We start from the raw sequence: 10214 nt of genomic DNA on the forward strand, positions 1-10214 counted from the left end.
TGTTTTATTTTATTATTAAACAAGCAACGAAATACAAAAATATTCCTTTAACTTCATGATTTAACATTGGAATAATAAAATACACACAGAATAATTGTACTACAACAGGCGGAAGGATTACCACGTAAACGTATGGTCTTCTGGATTATATTTAACACTGTCCAAGGATTGCACAGCATTCGGATCAGACGAACAGAACAATTGCAACATATCTTCATTAATCCCGCAGTCTGATAAGTTTTCTTTATTAAAAGCTTTGGTAAAATGGTTTGGATCATTCTCATTTGAAGCCTCTTCTGCAATAAATAAAACATGATAGTGAATAAAAAACGTAGATTATTTTTTTTTTAAGTTTCTTTTTTTAATATACTATTTAATTAAGTTTTCGTAAATTTTGAAATAAACTAACCTTCTGCCATTTTCTTTGCTGCCCATGAAAATGCCAATGTAGGTTTGTGATGAGCGAATGTAGCGCTAAATTGTGCAGAAGTGCTCGTCTTGAGTACGTTAAACAGAGAATGCACAGTCGTCGGAAGGATCGGACCTCTCAGTTCTATAGAATAGTATTTCTTGTTGTCTGAGTATATAATATTCTCTCGAACCTGAAAATGTACATCAATCGATTGGATTAAGTCATATTGTGACTTCCACCTTAACTTACTTTTTGCATATCGGCGATTTTTATAACGTTCTAAATGTACGAAGTTGCTATGATATTACATATGGAATCAAGAAAGAAAAATCTGTTAACATATGAAATGCTCCAAGCAGGGCCGTATTTAGGGGAGGGCAACCGGGGCAACTGCCATGGGGCCTCCACATGAGAGGGGGCCACAGTTTTCAGCAAGTTAACAAATACTGAGATATAGTCAAATTATAATAATGTTACTACTTAATATTTTAAAAGTTACCGATACAAATAGGAAATAAATCATAGCTAAAAACTAATTAATTCATAATAATATAATTATTAGGGTGTTCACGCTTCTGTTTGTCTAGGGCCCTCACTGCTTTGTGGCCCCGGGGCCTCCACACCTTTAAATCCGACTCTGGCTCTAAGTATTGAAAGTTAAAAATTTGGCAAGAGACAAATGGAACAAAATATCGACGAGATCGCCGTCACCTTCAAGGACTGCAGCGTGCCGCCGTGGAAGGCGGTGGGCGCCAGCAGCGTGGGCGGCACGCCGGCGAAGGGCCCGGCCGGGCTCACGGCCGACTTGCAGTTGAGCAGGAAGTTGAAAAGCGCCTGCGCGTCGGCGCCGCGCACGCACACCAGCGACTCGGCCGCGCTGTCCACGCTGCTCTCGGCCGACGCACACGCGCGCGCCTGAGACGCCACAGCCAAGCACATTGCTTTACTCAATATACTCGTAGATCATTTTAACAAGAACAAGTTTCTCGAGGGAGGAGGAGGATGCCTTAGGGATATTTTGTGATTTATCTAAGGCCTTTGATTGTGTACAACACGAAACTTTGGTCTGAAAGCTACGTCATTATTGAATCAGAGACACTGCACTCAGTCTTCTGATTTATCTAAGCAATCGAATTCAGAGGCTTGATGAACATGGAAAGAAATGTCCCGGGGCTCAGGTTACTGTAAGAGGTATCCAGTAGCCCCGGGACAGCCTCAAGGATCAATTCTTGGTCCATTTCTCTTCCTTGTTTGTATAAATGACCTGCCACATCTCTTAGGTGATAAACTCTTATTTTTCGTTAACGAATCAACAGAGTTCCTTGGTATGACTATAGACTGTAAGCTCCAATGGGGGCCCCATATAAAAAAATTGGCGAATAGACTCAGCTCTGCAGCCTATGCGGTACAAAAGATTAAACTTTTGACTGGTGTGGATACGGTTCGACTTGTGTATTTTAGTTATTTCCACAGTATTATGTCGTATGGCATCCTACTTGGGGTAATGTAGCTGACATGAATAACATTTTATACTGCAGAAGAGGGCTATTCGTGCAATTTATAACTTGGGCCTAAAAGATTAGTTGTAAATTTAGATGTACATTTAAAGAAGTTAAAATAATGACTGTCGCTTCTCATGTTTTTGATTTTCCCAAAAATTGTGACGTACATTCCATTAATACTAAGAACAAGAATAAACTTGTAACGCCAAGTAGCATGTGTAATAAAAAGTAACACAGGATTATTAACTCTTTTGAGGAAATATACGTTTTTACCACGGGATCCCAGAAAACGTTCAACAGTATTCGATCATAAAATTCAAAAGAATCGTTGAAGAGCGTTTGTTTACTAAATTATATTACAACACTAATGGCTTTTTAGTTGACTGCAAGCCTTAGGAATAAGATGATCGCCTCCAGGCTGTTTCAAATAACAAAAATATATTTGTTATTGTATATGTAACAAGACATTAAAAAAAAAATAGATCCCGCGAGTTTCTTTCGCCGGTTCTTCTCAGGTCTGAGGTGTTAATTCTTACCGGTGTTTACTTATTTTTTGAATAAAGGTTTTTGACTTTGAGAATTATTACACTTATTTATTGATTTTGGTTCAGGAAAAAATGAACAGTGACCTGAAAAGAACCGCCGAAATAAACTCAGCGGGTCGAATTTTTTGTCTATTTTATTACATATTAACAAATATTAATTTGAAAAGAAATAGCCAGGTGGCGATTGTTTAGTTCCCAAGGTGTGCTATCAAAGAGTAACTTTCTAATTGAATACAAACAAACAAACAAATTTTTTTTCTTCCTGTTCCAGAACGGTATGCCTACATTGCCCGCAAAAGAGTTACTGACTGCACAGTCGAGTAACAGGAGTAACAAGTTTATGTTTGTTCCTTTTTTCAATGCTATGAATATCACATTTTCTCATAAAGTCGTGAATATTTTTCCCTAAATATATAACATAATAGAATATACATATAGTGAGAAGCAACAGTTAATATCTTGATTTCTTGCTAAAAGTTTGTAGGAGCAGCTATTCGAAACAGTCGAGATGGACCAGTGGTTAGAACGCGCGTATCTTAACCGACGATTTTACGTTCGAAACTGTGCTTAATTTGTGTTTATAAATCATCTCGAATTGGCACTGAAGGAAAACATCGTGAGGAATCCTTGTTTAATTTAAATGAAATTCTGCATGAGTTTCCACCAACCCGCATTGGAGCAAAGTGGTGTAATAAGCTCCTCCAATGAGGAGTCGAGATGGCCCCGTGGTTAGAATGCGTGCATCTTAACCGATGATTGCAGGTTCAAACCCAGGCAAGCTGATTCATGTGCTTAATTTGTCTTTATAATTCATCTCGTGCTCAGCGGTGAAGGAAAACATCGTGAGGAAACCTGCATGTGACAAATTTAATAGAAATTCTGCCACATGTGCATTCCACCAACCCGCATTGGAACAGCGTGGTGGAATATTTTCTAAACCTTCTCCTCAAAGAGAGAGGAGGCCTTTAGCCCAGCAGTGGGAATTTACAGGCCGTTGTTGTTGTTGTATACAACAATTGAGACAAAAAACAAGTATCATTGAATACATTACGCAACTATACCTGCGCGTTATTTATTTTCTTAATTTCTTCCGTTTCTAAGCCCATCAGGGAGAGAAATTCATCGGGATCTTCTTCATCTCCAGAACAGTTCTTCTCATTATTTGCATCATCCATAGTATCATAGCAGCTGTCAAACGATGTATTTTTAATGCGTTCCTCTTCAGAGTTATTGAGCTTTTTTTTGTGATCTGGTCGGAGAGGCATTGTGAATTCCACATCTAAATCGAAACAGAAAACAATGTATGTTCTGATAAATATAATATAATAATAAAAATAACTGCCGACATATTAAAAATTGAGAACTAATTATTATAGATAGAATGAGTACAATAAAACAAAGTGTAATTACAGTACAAGGGGCGTAAAATAATGGTTTCTAAAGTTTCTGTTCGCTATAATGAAAATTCGCTACTATTTTTATTATTGACTCGATAATTCTATCAAAAAATTTAAACAGTATTTAAAAATTATTTATGAATAAGATGGTCCCCAACACATCGCGAACAATGTGTCACTTTCTTTCTATATAATGTAAATATAATGTTCGTATGGTTGTCTTGTATGCGTTCTTCAAACCAGATTTATCAGATTGTAATGTGTGTATGTGTAAAACTTAGTCCGTGTTGTGATAGACATCGGCTAAAGAATGAGATGTACACTCTTATTAAAATATGTAATTTTAGTTTGATTATGTATGATAATTTTCACTCTATATCGAATCACCCCCTGTTCATAATAATAATAAACAGCTTTATTGCACACAGAAAATACACAAAATACAAGAAAAAGCCTTAAAATCAAAATCACTACAAAAGTATGCAAAGGGCGCCCTTATCACTAAGTAGTGATCTCTTCCAGGCAACCCTACTGAAAGAGACTTACCAGAGAAAACATAGTGCTAGTAGTGAAAGAGTTAGAGGAGGTTTAATTTATTGACAGGTAATGCAATTTAACTCGGGTTTTAAATAACTGAAGTGTTGGAGACTGACGGACTTGAGTTGGTAGTGCATTCCACAATCTAACCGCCTTTGCCGTGAACGAATTCATGTAGGAATGGGAGTTACAAGAAGGTTCATGTATTCTGAGCTAAGCATGCATAAGCGTGTCTGCAGCTAAGAGGCACAGTGTGTCCCACCTTCCTGTCGCAGCGCGTGCCTGAGGCCGCGCGTGGTGGGCGCGATGAGCGCGCACGGCTCGGCGGCGCCGCACACGCCCGCCGCGCGGAACACGCACGTGAACGCGTTCGCGCACACGTAGAAGTACGGGCAGTGCCGCGCTCGCACCAGCTGACGACACACGCCACACAATACGTTAACACACCTCACTGTTGTAAACAGGGGCCCGTATGAGTTATACGGGCCCCTGTTTACAACAACAGCCTGTAAATTTCCACTGCTGGGCTAAAGGCCTCCTCTCCCTTTGATGAGAAGGTTTGGAACATATTCCACCACGCTGTTCAAATGCGGGTTGGTGGAATGCGCATGTGGCAGAATTTCTATGAAATTTGTCACATGCAGGTTTCCTCACGATGTTTTCCTTCACCGCTGAGCACGAGATGAATTATAAAGACAAATTAAGCACATGAAACAGCGGTGCTTGCCTGGGTTTGAACCCGCAATCATCGTTTAAGATGCACGCGGTCTAACCACTGGGCCATCTCGACTCAGTTTACCCTGTTTACTCAAACTCAAATTAATTTATTCAATGTAGAAGTATTACACTTTCTTATTGATAGTCAATTGAAACAGTACCACCGGTTCGGAAAAGAAAATACCCTGACCTGAGAAGAACCGGTGAAAGAAACTCAGGGGGTTTTTCTTTTTTTTTTTGTCTCATGTATTATATAAACGATTTAAATGAAATGAAATAGCCGTGTACACGTCTAGAGACGACATCTTGGCAACGTGAGTTAAGCAAAGTCAAGGCACCATTAAAACTGCTTACATTGTAGCATCGCAGTTGAGATAGTCTTATCAGTAAGAAGAAGTAAGAAGATCAATGTTTGTATGACGAGGATGCGTTTGCAATACTTTGCCATTAACATTAAGAAAAATTAAAGCCTTATTGAAATTACTACATACATACATATATATATTTTGATAAAGTAAATTTAAAAATCTTTCCCTACACATTTGCCAATTATAATTACTTTCAAGTCCGAAAATATTTATCAATGTCGTTGTTGAAACAATTTATGACAAATCCATTTGTCTGTTTCATCTATATGCATTAAGTTCAATATCAAATCACATGTCTCACCTGAAATAAAGATCTAAAACTCTCAGTCCATTCAGTAAATAGAGCCTGTTTTGCTTCTTCATTAGTTGCCATAAAATTAGTTGCAGCTACTTTCCCAGTGGAACGTGGGAAGAGGCATATCCATGGGAGATGTGGATGTTGCCAGTATAAGCAGGTTTGATGGAACCGTGCTCTGGGTGACGTGTCCAAAGTTGATGACAAAGTTGTATCAAGGCAGCGTACAAACCTAAGTTTTCTTTTAATTATTACATGTACAAAGTTACAGGAATAGGCATCTTTATTTATACTTTAGTAATATTGTGTGGACTAATATAAAATTGCATTTAATCTATAGTATAATCATATCCATTATCTATTTAACTTTAACAGTCAAACAGTAAAAATTAACCTAAATAAAATAAAAGATTGTTTTTGAAATGGAATTAAAAATATTAATAAACAGACATACCCTGTAATCCCTGAGGCCTCTTCACTAGCCTTCAATTTAGAGGTCCAAGGGAACGGTTTGGCTGACATTAATCGTAGCTTAGTTTTTAAAGCCCAGTCTATTGTTAAATGTTTGTACTTCTTTTCCACCACATGCTAATAAAAAATTAACACTATGTATTATTAAAAATTATATACAACAACTATTTTGATTAAGCTAAATACTTACAGTCTCTACTGTATGATCAGCTGTAAATTTTTGCAATAGATTTGAAAATGTTGATAGTTTCTCGGAGTCAACCTCTTGAGGTGGTTTTTCAATAATATTTGAAGGTAACTTTAATAATGCAAATAAAGTCTTATCATTTGATTCATCAAATTGTGGATCACCTAGTTTAATTTTCTTGTTTTGATCTAAGCTATCTCTGAAAAATTAATATTTGTTTAACTATCTTAATAACAAACAAATGGCTTATTCTTTCATAATATTAAATATATTCACAATTGTCAAAAAAGTATTACTTTGAAAATGGATTTTTTCTTTTATCTCCATTCAAGATTCTTGAAAAATCTAAATCTATTGGTTGTTTATTTGGTTCTTCAGCGATGGACGTTGAGGGCTGTTTCATTCGATCCTAAAAATCATAGATGCGTATAATTATTTGTAGCGCTAGTTAACTCTTAAATATTTATTTATTTTGTTTAGAAAAAATATCATAAATTATACTTGCCTGTAACGCTTTTTTTCGCTTTTTTAACTTGTGAAGTTGCATTACTTGATTCGGTGTTTTCCATGGCGAAGGAGGATCCATATCGCGATAAATGATATTACTTTTTAAGGAATTAAACTTCCATAATGTAAATTATACCTTAATCTAGAATATTTGTTTTTAAATTTGTAAACAGTAGAACGAGGCAAGCTGACACGATATTCCAACGTTATTTACATGATAATAATTAAAACGTCAAACGTCTTTGAGTTTTGAAATTTTGTAATTAATACAGAGTATAAAATAACTTAACAAAAAATTATGTACATAAATTATGTTATAAAGTTTGAAAATACAAAATTATATGTAATAAATATTACATTTACTTAAGTTTCATAATATTTTTTTTATCAAAACCAAAAAAATATTTGATATGAAGATGCAATAGATGTGTTGTTATAAGCAACGGTAACGGTAGACAATGCCTGTTTATTTACATTAGATGTAGTCAGAGGACAGGCCTTTTTTTGAGATTTGTAATACAAACAACATACAAATATTGTGTGTACTTGGAGATAATTAAATGACGGGTTAGTATGTATAAATTTCATATCACCAGTTCCTTAAATGTTTGCAGAATTTTTGCTTTGTACGTAAATAAATGTTTTCACAGAAAATACATCAATCAAACTAGGAAATCAACGTAGGTATTTGGAACGAAGTACCTATTCGCACAATACACTCCACACACTAGGCGATTGAGAGCTTAGTTTGAATTTCACCTTAGGATTGCGTCAAAATTCTAAGTCTTGCTATCATCTAGATGTCCGAAAATCCACAACAGCTTCTGCCAGCAGTTTTTTCCGAACCGATTCGACTTGGGAACGATTTCTTAAGGCCGGTAACAAGTTTATAACTTCATAAGCGGTGGTAATCTCATTCCGTCAGGTGAGCCTCCTGCTCGTTTGCCACCTCACAGTCGCCCGTGCCTTTTTTTAAAAATTTAAATTAAAATTCTTGTGACAATTTTTACTGTACTTACTATTCTAACATTATCAGCTTATTAACTACTGTAACGGTATCAGTTACAGTAATGGAAGGTATAATAAAAATCTATGGGCCCTATAATCTATATCTAGGCTATGGTCCCATAAATAGTATCATAAAATTATTGGATCTCAATAAAGGGGGATCATCACATTGCCGAATTAGAAGTAGAGTTAAGCCATGTAATTTGATATATACTAGATTTATAGTGCACATATTTGTAAAAGGTCGATGAGTATTAAGCATCAATAGAGGTCCTTAAGATAGTGATGTCAGTAGTAAATAAATATGAACATACGAAAATAAATTCTTTGAACTGACATGCAAATATTTTACTCTGGATATTAATTTAAAAAAGTACACAAAAAGGCGACTATCATGGTATGGGCATGTAATGCGGAGGAATGAGGAAAATATTGCGAGGAAAGCCTTGCACATGGATTTGGATGGATATAGAGGTAGAGGACGACCAAGGAAACGATGGATGGATTGTATGAAAGACGACATGGTTAGAAATAATGTTACTTGTGAGATGATGTCTGATAGAGAAGTATGGAGACGACATGCTGCACCGAACCCAAATGAAATTGGGATAAGGGAAGGAAAATGATAATGAGACTAGATATTAATATTTTTTGACATACGAAAGCTGTCATTCTGTAATTCGAGCACATCAATTCTTTGAATGTAACTAACTCTACTAATGATATCTGTTTTCGTATTTACAAGGAATCATCAAATTATGTTCATTAAAAGTTGTTAAAATTGGTAGTAACTTGTCAGGTAGCATATTTATTTTATACAAGTAAGTAATGATGTTGAAATAAACAGATATGTTATTAACGCGCAAAAGTGAAGACTAGAAAACGTCCTAACTGTGACGTTTGCCATTAGTTGTTTTAGGTAGTAATACGTTTTGCGTAATTAAAACATCTAGTTATCCCTTTTACTTATTGATTTTTCAAGCTATCCTTTTCACTTTTAACGAAATGTAAAAATAAACTAAAATAAACGGTCCCCGGCGCGGCACACTTTTTTCTGTTGTTTAGTATGGATATAACATATCTGTTTATTAGAATATTATTGCAAGTAAGAATATTATTTGAAAGCATTAGCTTAAGGTTGTAAAAGTTACCAGCAGTACCTCAAAAACAAAAAAATATTTAAAAAAATGGTGCGTCGAAAGTATTTGACGACAATATTCCACCACTGGAATGTCAAGTATATGCTGAAGTTCTTCTCTGTATTAAGTTCATCTTCTGTTATGTTGATGCTATGTTGAAACAGTGTCAACGGACGCAGCAGAAGCGTAACAGCGTGGCGTTGTTTGGTTTGGTTTAGGTTTGGCAGAAAACACTTTGATAAAAAAAGTACAATAGCAATGGCTGAAAAATATAGACCTGCGAACATAATGTAAAGACATAGACGTAGGTACAGCAAAAAATATAAATTAAACTTAAAATCGGACATAAATAAAATAACATTCCAAAATAGAGATATAATTAGTTGAGTATTAACACTCGCAGTTTGAAGCTTTAATTTTTAAGATCTACAATTTTCTTATTTAAATAAGAGAATAAGTATATATTTTAAGAAATTATTAAAATACGATATTATTGCATTATTAGAGTTATGTATTCTATAAATAATGATTTTAAATATTTTGTTTTATTTTGTAATGATTTAGTGCGAATGTTGAACATTTACTTAAAACTATAAATAAAATAGATATACATCAAAATTACTTTTTTAATATTTTCTTTTTATTCATTCGTAAGATATAATGTGTTAATCATACGTATCCCTAGAATTCTTGTTTAATTTGTTTTTTATAGAAATCATTCATGTTTTCGTAACGACTACCCACATTGCTTTTGTACTATAGCTTGTTTAAAATGACTATGAATCATGTATACTATAGTAAGTCTGTTTTGGAATGGCAGTTGTTATAATGGTTATCTATATAATCTATATTTATAAATATATATACATATGTATGTATATAAAAATATTATGATTATATTTTGTCTCACTATAAAATTATATTTGTGCTATGCAATTTCAGTTCAAATCATTTCATTTGAAAAATGTCCTAATTTTCATACGTTAATAATATAAGCAGCGTTCCGACTATATCTAATTGTATATACACCGTGACATTACCCTTATCTCTAATCTTAAGTTTATTCGATTGGAGCTAACTGGTTTCAGACTTCAGGCAGGTTCTTAACAGTTGAACTATAGCAGGGAGT

At 34.8% G+C, this 10214-nt stretch overlaps 1 protein-coding gene across 1 annotated transcript; it reads right to left on the bottom strand.

Annotated features, from left to right (window-relative positions):
• Positions 1-22: 22 nt before the first annotated feature.
• LOC124533689 (protein downstream neighbor of son homolog) lies at positions 23-7177 on the bottom strand. Its single transcript, XM_047109133.1, has 10 exons — positions 6937-7177; positions 6728-6840; positions 6435-6630; positions 6228-6361; positions 5780-6005; positions 4656-4806; positions 3521-3738; positions 1124-1327; positions 410-602; positions 23-296 (listed from the first exon to the last, which is right to left on the bottom strand). The coding sequence occupies exons 1-10, from the start codon at positions 7015-7017 to the stop codon at positions 118-120; spliced, it is 1695 nt and encodes a 564-aa protein (XP_046965089.1). The 5' UTR covers positions 7018-7177; the 3' UTR covers positions 23-117.
• Between the last annotated feature and the right edge of the window lie 3037 nt (positions 7178-10214).

This window comes from Vanessa cardui, chromosome 11 (genome assembly GCF_905220365.1).
Source record: "Vanessa cardui chromosome 11, ilVanCard2.1, whole genome shotgun sequence".
In the NCBI taxonomy this organism is placed as follows: Eukaryota; Metazoa; Arthropoda; class Insecta; order Lepidoptera; family Nymphalidae; genus Vanessa; species Vanessa cardui.